A 16,393-nucleotide genomic window follows, 5' to 3' on the forward strand; every position below is an offset into this window, starting at 1 on the left:
CAGTTGACTTCCTGCTCTAAGTTAATAATCCATGATGCTCTAAAAAAAGCAGTTTTATTATGTTTAATCGTCTCTGCTGCAGGCATTTAATACCCATCTGTGCTCATATTTCTCTGATAGATTGAGGGGACGAGGATTCCAGTTTTTTCATTATTAGTTTTTTTAAAAGTATTTAAACAAGACAAAATTCAGATGAAGTTAAATTCAGTTTAATTAAATTTTAAAAAGTAATTTACTTATGCATCAGTAATGAAGTGAAGTGCTTGAAACTGCTTGAAATCGTCATTGCATTACTTTCATAATGACTCACTACCTGACTGAATTTTTTGCTTTTTAGAGAAAGAAACAAAAATGTCAGATAGTGGTTCAGTCAGGTTATAAAGGCTGCAAAGTCTTCTGAAAGACAGGTGACACATTTTAAAACGTTAAACTTGAAGAATTGGGATAATCATGTGAGTAATATGTATAAATAGCGGTAACATGCTGGAAAAGCTTGAAAAAGTGCTTGAATTTGACTTTGGAAAAAGCGTAGGAACCCTGAATAAAGAAGAAGTCATTAAACAGAAGCTGCTGACATTATTTTTACTCTCACCCTGTCTGTGGCACAGTTTATGATCACTACAACAAGTGATATATAAAAGCTGTTTAATCAGATTCAGACATATAATTATCTTTTTGAATGTCTTTATTGTCTTTAATTGTGTTCTCAAAGGACACAATGATTCAGACGGATGCAGATAAACAGGTTCAGACGGAGGCGTCCAGAGGAAGTGTGCACCGTAAAAATATCAAGTTGTTTATTCACGTGTGTCTGGTGCTTGCTCAATTATTTTCATCACATTATCAGCCACCTTTAATACATTATTCAAAACATGGGTCAGTGTACAGCATCATTAAATATGCACATGAAATCATCAGCACTCACTGATAATATTTAATTCTTTTATCGTAGCACGGCGGCCACGGAGCGTTTCAGCCCTCAGCTCTCCTCAGCGTTACTGTGTCCTCAGTGGGTGTAAATCTTATTAAGTACAAACCAGGACCTTTCCAGTAATTAACAGACAGCTGTTACTCATCATAGAAATAAAAACATCAACCAACAGGCATTGACTTGATAAACAGTAGGTGGAGCATACAAGTGTCAGAGAAAATATCAAATTGTGTTCTTTCAATAATCAGAGAAGTGACCAAATGGTTTTAGCACCTAACACTGAAAAATGCAGGTGTACATGTCATCTTCTGTAAAAACACTGATTTAAAAATACACATTCATCAAAACAGCATAATCAATAGTCAAATACTGGGGAGAAAAAAATAGTAAAAAATTCTAGTAAATAAGTAAATAAATACTACATATCTCATCCTGTTATTGCAACAGCCAAATTAGTGACCACTGAATTTACAAGACATGTCACAGACAGGCAACAAGGAGACAATGATGATGATAATACAACAAATCACTAGTTAAAGCCTGTAAAATTAATTAATTTTTCAAGTTAATTTTCAATCAGATCCAAATTTATTTATTTATAAACAAAAACAACAGTTGACCAAAGTGCTGCACAATCAAATATATCAAAAACCATCCAGCAACACACAAAACACAATAAAGCATAAAACCCATAAAAAACAAATACAAAAACAATCCAATAAAAACAGTAGAAACATAACACCATAAAAGCAAAGCCATAAAAACAGTTTGGTTGTTGGTGAGATTCTTAAGTGTCCCACTGAAATCAAGGCGTCAAGCTTCGGGGTAAAGTTGTACATGAAGGCAAAAATGAAAAAATCCTTCCCCAATCTGTCCTGCTCTGATTTATGGTCACATAACAGGGACAAGTCCATGTTTTTACATATAATAGATGAGTTTTGTACTGCATGATTGTAAATCTAATCACAGAATATGAGCAAATGCTGATTATATCAGTTTTGTATATCACAGAGATGCTTCCACTGTCCTCTGCGCCTACAGCACACAAGGATGCTGTGGGTTTATAATGTTCATAAGGTTGTGATACAACTGCTTCATGGATCAAAGTTAACTTAACACTAAAAATATGTGCAAAAAAACTACACTTTAGAAAAAAAAGACAATTAAGTGAAATGATGTTGTGTACTTATAAAACAAACTAAAATAAAATAAAAAAAAAATAGGAGGAGGAGGAGGAGGAGGAGGCATGAAACCTGACTGTGAGTGAATTGCCTTCACAAAGTGTTGTTACTGTATTGTAATACCTAATCTGAACTTTTTATATCTCACTCTGACAAATACCCTCCACTGTATAATAAAAAACTAAAACAAATACTGAAACTAATAAAACTGAACTAAAACTAAATATATTTAAAACATTAAAATTTAACTGAAATGAGCAGGCCCACTCTGGAGATTAACAAAAACTAAACAAAAAAACAAAACAAAAAACATTAAAAACAAAATGAAAATTAAAACTAAAGACAAATTAAAAACTAAAATAACTCTGTCATGGAGGACTAATAAATAACTAATAAGACAATGAGCTCCTGGGCACAGACTAAATTCACCCTGCTCTCACCTAACAGAAAATATTAATAAAAGTCACTTCAAACAGAGGCTTAAGGGTCTTTCAGATCCATGATCAGCTGCAGTTTGTGACAGTTTGATTTTATTGAGCTCAGACACAGTGGTAAAGAGGACAAATGTCTCTCACTCTTAGTCTTCTGAGTACAGTCACATACTTACACATCTTGCCACCATAAAGTAATGATGGCTAACTTCAAGAATAGTTTCACAAAAGCAAAAAGTCTGTACTATCAGTACAACAATGCAATCTAACAAAATGTAGACAAGCCTCACTACTGGTGAAAGGCCTACATCTAGTGGCCACTGCAAAAAACATCACCTCTATATGTCAAACTTGTGAACACTACATGCCATAGTGAAATACTTCTACATCAACTTACAAATAATAATAATTATAAAAATGTAGCAACATTAGCAAACTTTTAAGAATTCTCAAACTTAAACTGGACCTAAATCTATTTAAAACAATTACAGTACACGTAATACACATGTTTTACACAGATATCAAGAGGCTTTCAAGTGTTATTATTAGGCTACTATCCTAATCTAGTTTTCCATGGCAGAAATAGACGGTCAGAAATCACTGGATTAATAAATCTCCACACACCGGCATTGGCCATTTCGATTTTAAAACACAACACTAATGGTACTCTTGATTTATTTACGAACCTAAACACAGCCCCATTAACTGCTGTGACATTAAAACAATGTTCAGAACCACAGAGAAAATAATTTTAGGCAAATCCGTATTGTCACGATAACATACACATGAACACGTTGGATTTCCCTTACATGAATTCCATGCATCATAACAAAGATGATACAAGTGTGATAAAATGTTACAACTTCCGGTTTTGCATAAACGCAATCGGTCCCTCTGCGCTCAGTTTAAGTAATTTCATGGTTTAGCGCATATTATCTTTTTGTAATCATACATATAAGATCTTTGTTTTGTTGTTTGCATTTGTCGCAATTGTCGCTTGTTATGGTTTTGAATTCAAACGGCCCAGATACACGACTTCTTTTTAAAGATTTGCAACTTATTTTACAGACGTAAAAAACGTGATTATTTGTATTTTTGCAATAAACACTTCATTACAAATATTAAATAATACTCTACATATTATTACATTAAATAATTTGACATATTTTTCTTTCTTTTTTCGTTTTTTTCTGCTTCGTCTTTTGGGAGAACTCTCTTATATATACTCTTTGATGACATCTGTTCACTCATTGGCTGGCTGATACATATCCCACAATCCACCGCCTTACAACTTCCTTTTTCCTTTCGGCCATTTTCCTCCCTTGTAGGTATGCGATTTTTTCTCTACAGATTTACAAAGAATCTACCCTAATCCTTGGTATTTTGTAGACATTTGTCAATTTCACTTACAACCCGTAATAGAGTATTTTATAACCTTTGTAATAAGGTGAATATTGTTACAGATTTCCTCATCATATTGTTAAACAGCCTCTGTGTTAGTGGTGATCCCCGATGAGATGCCGTTTGTGTGTGTGCCTGTCAGCATTGCCGCTAAAGGCAACTTTAGTTACTGCATGTTTTAATTATGACCCTCAAAATAATAATGAACATAGTTAACGAATGCCGAAATGGTAAACCTGTAAATATGCTATGTTGCACCCGTTACGGGGAATTAGTTTACTCATCAAAACACCCAGTAGCCTGGTTGACCGGCTAGCTTAGCATGTCAGCCCTCTGTGAGGACAGCCTGTGTGCCGGCCTGGCAGCCTGCTAATGCCGCTGTGTTCTGCTGTATTGAAGGGAAGTAAGCAGCCATGGCCCCCAGCCGGAATGGAATGATCCTGAACCCTCACTTCCACAAAGACTGGCAGAAAAGAGTGCGCACCTGGTTCAACCAGCCAGCCAGAAAGATCCGCAGGTGAGAAGTGACCCGAGCATGCACCATGTGCATGCTGGGAAAATTGAAAATGGCTGGAAGATTTGATACAAAATGACTTACTGTGTAGAAGCTTGTGCGTTTGAACTTTGTGTGAGTTAGGTAGTAGATATTATCTTTTCAAAAAATGTGCTACAGGGAGAGATGCTAGCATAAGCTAACAACCTTGTACTCGCATCACGAAGGGGTAGCAGACACAAACCTGTTGGTATTATAGTTTTGAGCTGCTAGCTTCTAGTGTCTCACTCGGATATATACATTTTCCAATGATATTACATAATGGATGATCTGTTGTGACAATTCCCAATGGAGAAGTGCTGATAATGAAGTTATTTGTTAAATGCCATGTATTGCAGAGAATTGTAATAGGCTACAAGAAGTTAAATAAGTTCTTGTAATACTTTTCCATTAAATGCAAACTGAAACAGTATTTTGTGTGCATAGACAGTGATACAAAATAATTTGACTAGACACATGAAATGGTGAATGAGTAGTAATAGTTCAAGTCAGGGTTTCTTTAGCTGATGTCATTGGCTCTCATAAATTGTTTTCTTGAAATAGAAGCAATCGCTATATGGTGATGTGTCGTATTTACAGCTATTGGGCTGACCTGTGTCTTGAAAAACATTAGTAAATGTTTTTAAGGATATAAAGAAAATGTTAATATGACGAAATTTTACTGGTCCTATCTTGTCATGCTTCTACATACATTTTTTAAATTGAATGAACATCCTTTCGTTATTGTGAGCGTGGGATGTGAGTAAATGCAGACATTTTAATTGATCAAGACCAGGCTTTGTATGCAGTGTGGTTGCAGAATATGATTTGCTGCTAGCAGACTCTTTTCACCACAGGACTATCAAATAACAGTTTTTTGAGTGTGAACTTTACAGCTCACCTGCAGTGAAAACACAATCAGAAAAGCACAAAACAGACCTGGAACTAAAAAGACTTTGGTTACTGTTGTCTAACTTAAGTTACCTCTATCTGTAGGCGAAAGGCTCGCCAGGCCAAGGCCCGTCGTATTGCTCCACGCCCTGTTGCTGGACCTCTGAGGCCACAGGTCAGGTGTCCCACTGTCAGGTACCACACCAAGGTTCGTGCCGGACGTGGCTTCACCCTGGAGGAACTGAAGGTAATACTTTCTACTTGTGTGTAAATAGATTTGTTTTCTAGGCAGAGATAATTAATCAGCAATGTCAGTCTCTTAACGGGGGGCAGCAAACCAACTGAGTGATATTGTTTTTTATGGGTAGGAACTTGCTTGTATGTCGGCATGACCGCAACCCTAAATCCTGTTGTTTATTAAGGTGACCTCCTACTTCGAAATGCTATTCATGACTACCGAACAACAGAACACGCTCAACCTTTTTGTGATGAGTCATGCTTCCCACCCAACCAAAAAAACTCAATAGCTGTAGAACACGAAGTGCTGCTCAAAGACGTGATGTTCTTGCCAAAGTGCACCTTGCCTTTCCTGCCATGTATTTGCCTACTGTGGGTGGAAGGCTAAATGATTCTTGAAGTGCATCACCCAGAACATGTGAACTTGTTTGTTTTTTCTTTCATAAGGAGGAGGTTCAAATAGATGCAACGGTGTCTGTTATCGTAATAATTACTTTTCCGTCCGACCTCATCTTTATGTATAAGAACTCTTTATTTTAACTACCAATTACTATTCAGGTTGCAGAGTAAAACAAATGCCCATATGCGGTGGAAGTCGCATGCTGGAGTTTGATCCTCCACAACAGCCAAATTTTCTGAGTAAACATTACATCCAGGGGTAGGTGGTAGAAACAGTATAGAAAGTGTACCAGTATGTCCTATAGCATGAATCTTGACAGCACCATACCGACTGGTAGAGCCCTCACTGTACTTGATCCAAACAAAAAAAAAAAAAAAAGTTGTCCCACGATTTGTTTGAGCATTCATCATCAGCCTGCACCAGCTAATGATGTGGAAAATGTGAGGCCATGCTGATTTGTTTGCAAATGAAATGACTGAAAGCGCTGTACAGTTGAGCACGCTGTGCCTGGGTAAAACATAGCGGTGGTGAATGAGAGATTGTGGGCCGAGTAGATTTAAAATCTAGCTTTTCCTTTCTGTCTTCGAGTTATCTCCACTCAGTTCACTGTCTCTACTGCAGTCTTTGCTCCATGTGTGTATTTGAAGCTCAGGGTAGAGCCTGCAGTATGATAATGTACTGCAGCAACATTTTAAAAGTACAGATAAAAGAACAGTAATGTTGAAGCTTGGCCAAATTTTAAGATACATGGCACATTGAACTAAATGGATTACATGCAGCTTTAGTTTTATCTTGTTTGTGACAAATCAATACAGCACACACAACACAGAGGAGATTTAAAATAAAATAATGGTGCGTCTTCCTATATATGGGCATGGCTTGGTTTGGAAAAGTCAGACAAGTAGAAAACGATAATCTGCAAATTATATTGGACAGTGGTTCTAAGGGGTGGTAAAACTTGATAAATGTCAGAAAAGGTTTTGTTTTTCTTATCTCAGCTTTGCACATTAAATGGTCTTAAAATGCCTCTAATGTATCAGAAATGTTTCTTAAGAGTACAGTAATAGCTGCCGTGCAGTTGCTATAGCAGTACTTTACCCTTTCAGGAATATTTATATTGAAATTTTAAGAAACAAATATACCGTAATATAAATTGTAGGCCATACTGCTCAGCCCTCCTTAAATTCTGTAAAATACCATCCTTTTAAATGGACTTGTAAGATATTTCTGGCCACTAAGAGACCGCAGGAGGAAGTGCAGAGTGCTGTGGCACTTTATTATTTTGTAGTGTTGAATCATCAGTAATGAAGCATAATTGAGTGCACTTATTCATTAATATTCATCAGGATATGTATTTCCCCTTGTGAATGCCATTATGTTCATGAATTATAATCAATTTTCTGACTTGGAATATTTTAAATAGGAATGTATGCAAGGGCACTCATTGTTGGCCAAGTAAATACTGAGACTGGGCTGCAGTTTTATGTGAAACTCTGTCCGTAGAGAGTAGCACATTAAAACACCTGGTATTTCATCAGCGACCCATAGGCGTGTTGAGAAATGTAAGAACAGTCTTGTGTGTTATGTTGCGGCAGTCAGATGATGACAAATCTCCGGAATCTCTGTATTTTCTTGATGAATACTTTGAACCCTTTTTCTGATGACTGCTTATTCAGAATCGAAACCAGTTTGAACAAAGTGTCTTGTCAGGCAGTGGAATCCAAAATAAGATTTTTTTTTTTCTGTCTTCAACTCCTGATGTTTTGCGCTCCACCCTGCAGGCTGCTGGCATCCACAAGAAGACAGCCCGCACCATCGGCATCTCTGTTGACCCTCGCCGTCGCAACAGATCCACAGAATCTCTCCAGGCCAACGTGCAGCGTCTGAAGGAGTACCGCTCCAAACTCATCCTGTTCCCCAGGAAGGCTTCTGCTCCTAAGAAGGGAGACAGCACTGTAAGTTTCTTTTTCATGTTGTTGCATAGAGCACAACAAAGACACTCCACATCCAATTTGTAAAGCTGGTGATAGACTGTGATGTTGGTTGTTAATTAATTGTTGTTGTGATTGTTTGGCTCATCATTCTCAGGGAAAATCAAGTGTTAAAACACGCAACAAAAGCATGTGGTCAGTAGGAGTGAGTCATCGGTCTAAAGTACAGTTTGTGAGCCCTCTCCAGTGTGTGTGTTGCTCACTCTTACAGAAATGAAGCAGCTTTTACACACTGTAATAATGAGTAATTGTATACAACTTAAAGAACCTCGTCTAAAATAAGAATTTGTTTCTCATGCATTTTGGACTAATGAAACAAAAGACTGAAAATTTATCTTTGAGGGAGCTCAAAGATTTTAGACCAACCTTGTACTTGAGCTTTTCTAAATACTGTGCAGTAATTACAGGTCCTCCAATCTGTTAAGCTAAACTCTTTCAGACAGCTGCACACCTTGAGTGAAAGACCAGAATTTGCATTCTAAATGCCATTTTTGTTGGCTTATTGGTTTCGGCTGTGTCGGGTTTTAATAAGACCACATGGATGGGACTTGAGGTTACTCAATGTAACTGAAGACACACTAATGAACTTCTCAAATTCAATCAAATTTGAAAACCAATTCACCCATCTACTTATGATTTTGAGAGGGTTGTCTTTTTAGACTTGATCCTGCTGAGTAAATCTCACTCTGTCTCACTTGTCTGTGCAACATTACTCATAAAAGTCAGATACTTTTACAGATTTAATATTACGTCATCCAGTCAGTCTGCACGTTGATCGCTCCGGTTGAATACGAACAACAAGCCTTATTCCGCATTTTGTTTTTCTGATTTGACCATGTCATTTGAATCATTTCAAAACAGCCAAATGTTGTTGACAGCTAGATGTTTGTCCGCCTCACAGCAAGACTTGGTGATTATGGATGTTTTTTTTTTATTGTGTTGAAGAATTTAATGTTTGTGATCTTTTCAGGAGGAGGAACTGAAGATGGCCACTCAGCTCACTGGTCCAGTCATGCCCATCAAAACTGTAAGTTTTAATCCAGCACTTCAAAAATACGAGCACACTGTGACGTATGATTAGCTTTAGGTGAAAAATAAGCCTAAATCTTGTACTTTAAATTGCACAACAGTTAATGTTGAACTTCCTGGAATCTGTTTATTTTGAATCGCAGCAGTCAGATGATGACAAATCTCCGGAATCTCTGTAATACTTTGATGAAACATTTGAACCCTTTTTCTGATGACTGCTTTTTTTAAAAATCAAATTGGAAAAGCAAATTGGTTGTCTCAAAATTGATGCCATAAAATTGGATTGCTATTTGCGCATCAGTCGATGTTAAATTGGCTGGATTTTTGTCATTTGGCAGTGGCAGGAGATGAGGAAAGTGTTGCACGTGTTTACTGTTCTCTTCTTCTCTTTTAGGTGCACAAGAAGGAGAAGGCCCGGGTTATCTCTGAGGATGAGAAGAACTTCAAGGCTTTCGCCAGCCTGCGTATGGCCCGCGCTAACGCTCGTCTTTTCGGCATTCGTGCCAAGAGAGCCAAAGAGGCTGCCGAGCAGGACGTGGAGAAAAAGAAGTGAAAATAGTCACTATGGAACTTTGCAAAATAAAGTGTTAAAAAGATCAATGTGAGAATGTCATGATTAAGATCTTGTGAAGAGTTTTCATGGTCCAGACATAGATTAAGGGGATTTAGCCACACAGACGGGAAAAGACTGACTACATTTCCATTCACAAAATATTCAGGTTTTTGCCCTTATTCTTACGGAGACAATATTTCTACAAAGATGTTTAAATTGCCGATGAAAATGAAACAATCAGATTATGGAAAAGTTGACTGGCTTGAACAATTTCTTTGTAGCACAATCATATTTGTACAGAGATTTCAACTGGTTACAGGCTTGTTTGACTGCAAACGCTGCCTCCCTTTTTCTGTTATTTAACCAACTCCTTGAAAAGGTTGGCAATATTTGACCATATCCAAAAACCTGTTGATGGTTTCATATTTCAAAGCAGGTGTTTCTCCTTCCAACCATTTGTGCAGGTTTCTCTGCCCCAGCTGTGTGAACCACAGTAAAATAAAAAAATTGAGATGTATATTCTGAATGTGCTGTATACATTTCCAAAGAAAGCTCCTAAAACCTGAGTAGTACTGGTATATACCACATCTCAATCGGCAAATGCTTAATTCATAGGATCCGACTGGGATGTACTGTTCACACGACACGTATCAAATTCAGAATATTGTCACTCTGAATGATGGTGGAAAAATTAGTGTGCATGTAAACATAATCATGGTCTTAAATAATTAGAACTGAATACTGACCACTTTTACAGGTTTAAACACAGGCAAGATTTAAAGATGATATTAATGTGTTAAAACAAGTTTGGTCCAGACTAAACTTCAGATTCAAGAACATGGTGAATACCTATTTCAACCATTAAGGTTGAACAACAACAAAAAATTGAGAGATTTAAAACACAAACGGTCCATTGAACAAAATACACTAATATGAATAAGCCTTTTTCTCAGCAGACCAGAGGTGTTGCTGCTGACATTGATGATGGCTGGTTGTATTCAGGCTTTGGGGATAAGATTATATGTAACTGGATTACTTGATCTGGATACAAAAATAGGTAACTATTCCATTACATTAAATATAAATCCATCAGATTAGTTACATTTAGTAAAAAGGAATTATTAGGATTATAAGAAAAAAAACAGTATACTACCATACGTAGTGGACACAGATTTGACCCTTCTTTGTCTTACAATCAATCAATCAATCAATCAATAAATTGCACACAACAAGAGAACAGCTGGACTGACTAATAAACCTAACAACAAACAGAAAACACTTTGAGCTGCAACGATTAATCTATTATTTATCATCTTAAATTAATCTGCATCTGTTTTGATTAATGATGAATCATTTTGAGATTTACATGAGCAGTCCAAAGTCTCAGATTTCAGCTTCTTAAATGTGAATCTTTTCTGGTTTCTCTAATCCTCTCTGACAGAAAACTTAATATTTTTGAGTTGTGGATCAAAAAGGACATTTGAGGACGTCATTTTGAGCTTTGATCAAAATTTTTCACCATTTTCTAACATTACGTGGACCAAACAGCAAATCGATTTATTGAGAAAATAATCAACCGATTAATCGATGATGAAAATAATCATTAGTTGCAGCCCTAAAACAATATATTAGGTTAACCAATTTCACCATATTTTATATGAAGGTAATCCAAAAGTAATGGAAAGTAATCAAGTATATCACTTAAATATTATGATACTTGTGTATACTAACTGTCAGAGTTCATTTTTAAAGTAACCCTCCCAGGCCTGGTTGTATTCAGGGGTTGCAGTGAGCTGTGACAGTGTGCACGGTGCAACGGCCTTGAAACTAAAGCAGCTTAATGAAATCATCAATATTATCGATTTTGTTATGTATGCCTGTGAGGTCTAAATACTGTAATATCTTATTTTGCAGGAGTTTCAGTGAGGTTTCTGAGCCCCAGACAGATGTAGGGTGAAATATAGGCAGCGTTTTTTTTACCCTAATCCTTGCACTTACAGATCTATCTGGTTTTATATGCATTGACATCAGTCTGTGGTGTACAGACTGATTCAAAACCTAAGGTAAGGATTCAGGGTCTGTCTTGGGCTCATAATTACAGCAGTAGGTGGCACTAGAGGCACAAAATGAAGCCCATTAATGGAGACATAAAAGCATTTAAATGTAAGGTTTGTTGACAGTAATTGAGGAAATCTGAATCCATTTTTAAACAACTGGACTTTTTGAAAGCAGGTTATTAACCTGATGTGACAGCACAATTGGCCTTTAATTTACCAGCCTATTAGCAGATTAATTATGTCAGAAACTCAGCAGTTCGAAGAAAGATCGAGACGAACTGAAACATAAATTCAAACTTGTCCAATTAACTATTTTTTTTTTTTTTTTTTATACCAGAAATAAAGTCTTAACCAGTTGAAGGGTTTAAATTGGGCCTCGCCTCTCAAACATGACAGGTTATTATAATATTAGAAGGCCTGCACTTAATCTACAGCATGTTAATTCACAGGTAGCTAGAAGAAGTGGAGGTCAACGAGAGCCCACGAGGCAGAGGAAGGTCAGGAGAGGTGGAAAACAGGAAAAAAATCTGATCCCAGTGGGACATTTTTACACTCAGCTGCTGCAGAGGGGGCCAAAGTTGAATTTTAATTTTCACACAGAACATTATGTGCTGGCAGACATGAACCAAAATGGACTGTTAATATGAACCATTGCTATGACAACAGAGACTGTGGACATTTCCAAACTATTTGCGCATGTCAGGTGTGCTGTGTTGTTCTGATAAGGGGTAACGAATTAAAAGAAAGTTAATAAACAAAACAACACAGGTGCAGAGAAACTCACCTATTCAGTGAGATTGCCTATTCCAAATTCAGTCATCGTTACCATTCGAAAAATGCTCCAGAAATTATTCCAAAAATGATCTAAATTTTAACATGTCAAGCTATACAGACTGAAAGAAACATGATGGGGTGAGACTAAATGTCCTTGTGTCTCCTTAAATGTCCTGTCTGTGTTCCAACTGTCTGAATGCAAATAAATTATTCAGTTAATGGAGCGGACAGTCAAGTCATTTTGGACCAGCAGTGATTGATATGGCTAAAATGGGAACTCAAATTGATGGTCCTAAAGATTTATCCTTAAGATAGGGTACTGCGAAATAATCAATTAGCTAAAACTCAAATGTAACAGGACACCATGGATTTTGAGAACTACTATCTCTTACCACCTTTCCTAAATGTGTCACCAGGGTTTAAACCAAAAACTGACCTCCAGGGGCCGTATTACATTAGCATCCTACCATAAGTCTTAAGTCAATATAGAAAGTCTAAGATAGGGTTTTTCCAATTTACAGAAGCTGAATTTCGCAATCCTATCTTATCTTAGAGGAGGAACTCTAAATACTCAATTTATTTTATGTCTGTTACCTAGCAACCAACACGACAAAAAATGCATCCACTGTGTTAAAGCAATAATTGAGCAGCCATATGGTTCAAACATGCTAGGTAACATTACTGGTGGCTAACACTACCATTAGCTACTGTTAGCTAACACTAACGTTTGCTACTGGAGTTAGGAAGTTAGGTGCTGCTACAGGTAGAAAAGTAAAAGTTAAAGCAGCTTAACAGAGTTCCTAAAATTAGGAGAGTTTCTTTAACATTTGGAAAGTTAGGATGCATCTTAAGTTAGAAAATCGGGTCCTAACTCTCATTACCATGGTTACCAAGATGGCCCCAGATAGCTGAGCACCGAATCGTTTAGTCAAGATTTGGAGATGCTGAATATTTCCGACATGTCAATATTCACCAGCGATGTTAATTTTATTTGTCTTAGGGTAAACTGCATGTATAAAAGCCGTACCAAATACTACATAAATCAGTGTCACTTGTGATGCAAGATGTGATGTAAATGTTTTGATTCCTTAGAGAGGTTTATGTGGTAACACTTTGTACTTAGGGTACACTAATTATCATGAATTAATACTTGACTCCATGCATGAAAAAACATTAATTAATTCATTTAGGACTTAATGAAGTGTCAGTACTTACAGGAATTAACAGTATCTCATGCATGACTCAATGCAAAAAAAAAACATGTTGCTTATTGCCACAACTAAGGTACTTAAATCATAGTGATATATGAGTTATTAATGATGCTAATGTCTTCTTTTAGGGTCAGTCTGCTGTTAAAGGACCAGTGTATAGGATTCAGTGACATCTAGCGGCGAGCTTGCAGATTGTTACCAGCTTGTGTCACCCTCCCCTTCCAAGTATGTCCGCAGGGTGGCTACTGTCACCCTACTGCTACTTGGTGGTGCAAAATGGAGGCTTCTGTGGAAGAGGACCTGGTCCAAGGCTCATTCTAAGATAAGGAAAACACAACGAATTCTTATTTTCAGGTCAGTATATGTGAATGAAAACATACTTGAGAGTATTATATTCCATTTCTGCCCTATTCTGTCCACACATCCTGGTAAATCTTACACACTTGACCTTTAAAGGGACAGGGCAACAAACCGACCAGTCACAGCACTTCACAATTATACCACAATTAATCCTATATTATCAGTGTTAAAGTTGGGTAGGTCACCACTTTATTTGAAGGGCCACAAACATGATGAAGTCATGAAGAAATAATGCTTAGTTCATTAAGATTACAACACTTGGAATTCAACAGAATACAAGTGCACTGCTGTGACTGGTCAAGGTTCATGCATAAACAGCATTAATAACACAGATATCATGATGATTTAAATACCTTAGTTGTTGCATTAATCAACATACTATTCTTGCGTTAAGTCATGTATGCTATATCATTAATTCTTGTACTTTCATGATAGGTCATGAAGTACAGCTTGAATTAACCAGGAGAATATATATAATGAAAATAGTGCAGCTGCAGACTCAACCACCTCAGATACTGTTTTACAAATTCAAAATTTGTGCTTTGGTTACAGTTGTAGAGTGATTTTCTCACCTCTGTGCAAGGAGTCAAGTAGTGTTTCACAGCTGGTTACCTGAGCTGTAGATCTGATACTGTGCAGAGCTGAACATGCACAGTTTTCATATTGTGATTTCTTGTTGTACTTCTCAGCTGTTCTCTTGCTCCTTTTGCTGCAATTAACACCTACTGAAATCGATGAGGTTGTATCGTAGGCTTGTATCCTGCAGTGTCGCCTTCACCTCTATGATGATGTTTTGTGTGCAGCGTGTTTACTGTGTAAAAGGGAACTGACCACAGTATTTGTAGGTCAGTAAGGCAAATATAATGATGACAGAGGAGACTCGCGGAGATAAAGTTTCTCTTCAATGAGCTGCTGCTCGAAGTCGAGCCTGCTGAAACACAAGCTCAGTGATTGATTACCATTAAGAGGGATCCTGCAGCTACCATCACCAATAAGAAAGACTTTAGAATCAATAATGTCTTTGAAGATTTCCAAAAAAACCTACCTACGGCCAAGAATACCTCTACTCGAGGGAGCTGCTGGTGGAAAACTGTGGATGATGTTACACAAACACCCTGAGAATGTGAGTGCACTGGGCCATGCTAAGAGATCCTCCTATTTGGGTTATCGTACACGCAATGTGGTCAGCGGCACCAAGGCGAGCAGTGAGTGTGACTGGAGAGCAGCAGCGGGGGGAGTCTGAGGAGATAATCCATGTGTAAAAGGCAGGGAACGTCCTGTGAGGTGTTGAACCGACACAGCAGCAGCAGCAGCAGCAGCAGCACCACAGCAGATGGCCGTTGTTTGGAGCTGTGGCGTAACAGGGCTCAGGTGTGTGCCCCAAAGCAGACTCTGAATACCCATGGAAGAAGAGGCGGTGGGGGTGAAAACTGCAGGAGAGAAATGACTTTAGGTGATGGCCTTGTCAGAAAGCAGCAAGTTCCCCGTGTTAAAGACCCAGGCATGAATTTGTTACTTTTGTTTGGAGAATTTCATTGATAGTATCAACATGTAAGAGAGACCTGCGTCGTCTTTGTGTCGCCTTGTGTGTTATCAGCCTATCTGCAATACGTAAGAAAAATACGGCATAAAGGTTCATATAATACATCTGTGATAACACTCTGTGTTGAGAATTGGAACAAAACCATAGTTTGAGGGAGTTTTAATCTTTCCATCTTCAATTTTGCTGAGAAAATATATTTTAAACGAGGAGACTCTTGGAACTGGCCAACCTCCAAGTGATTACATTTTTTATCACTATGGGCTTGAAAAATGTTCATTTTTTCATATCACAGTATAGTCGTAATGAGTAGCAATTTTATATATTAGTTGCTAAGAGTTCTCCTAATGTTAATCAAAATACACATTTTAAAACCATACTTCTTATTTAGTGTGGATTTATAAGGGCTATGGAGTTGACATGTTATGGTTGAGACACATCTGGTGGCAATATGAATGAATTTGAATTTGTCAAAAAAAGAAAAAGAAAAAGAAAGAAAGAAAGCTAACCAGTGCTTGAGCAGTATTCTCACTTAAACCGGGAGTGTAGTTAAACCTTTTTTTTTATGTTTGATTAAGTCTTGTTTTTGTAAAAATCTGAGAGTTGACAAAAATCTTGGACATGACTTAATAAAGGGCCAACATTTTCATGAAAAAAAAAAATACTTCAAAACAAAGATGTTTACAATAGCATATTTTTAGACCTATGTTATCAGTAGGTATTGTTAGTTTTAAGGCTTTTAACACCTTTTTAAATTGTTTGAAGTTGTGAATTCTTCTCTTAAACCAAACCAAACCATTTCATAAATTCAATTTCATATATATGTCAACTGGAATTAGAGTGTTAGTATAAATATTTTTTAACATAGCAGACC

General features: G+C 37.2%; 1 protein-coding gene and 2 non-coding genes across 3 annotated transcripts; all 3 read left to right on the forward strand.

Annotated features, from left to right (window-relative positions):
* The first annotated feature begins 3,777 nt into the window (after positions 1-3,777).
* Positions 3,778-9,620, forward strand: rpl13 (ribosomal protein L13). The gene is made up of 6 exons (XM_084717317.1): positions 3,778-3,871; positions 4,344-4,461; positions 5,473-5,614; positions 7,786-7,959; positions 8,966-9,022; positions 9,419-9,620. Exons 2-6 carry the CDS (start codon positions 4,358-4,360, stop codon positions 9,575-9,577), a joined length of 636 nt encoding a protein of 211 aa, XP_084573443.1. The 5' UTR covers positions 3,778-3,871; positions 4,344-4,357; the 3' UTR covers positions 9,578-9,620.
* Positions 7,605-7,684, forward strand: LOC146332915 (small nucleolar RNA MBII-202). Its single transcript, XR_014771353.1, has one exon. It is a non-coding gene; the product is annotated as a small nucleolar RNA MBII-202 (small nucleolar RNA).
* Positions 9,176-9,257, forward strand: LOC146332916 (small nucleolar RNA MBII-202). Its single transcript, XR_014771352.1, has one exon. It is a non-coding gene; the product is annotated as a small nucleolar RNA MBII-202 (small nucleolar RNA).
* Positions 9,621-16,393: the final 6,773 nt, after the last annotated feature.

Source organism: Lutjanus erythropterus, chromosome 1 (assembly GCF_056507025.1).
Source record: "Lutjanus erythropterus isolate fLutEry1 chromosome 1, fLutEry1.hap2, whole genome shotgun sequence".
Classification (NCBI taxonomy): domain Eukaryota; kingdom Metazoa; phylum Chordata; class Actinopteri; order Lutjaniformes; family Lutjanidae; genus Lutjanus; species Lutjanus erythropterus.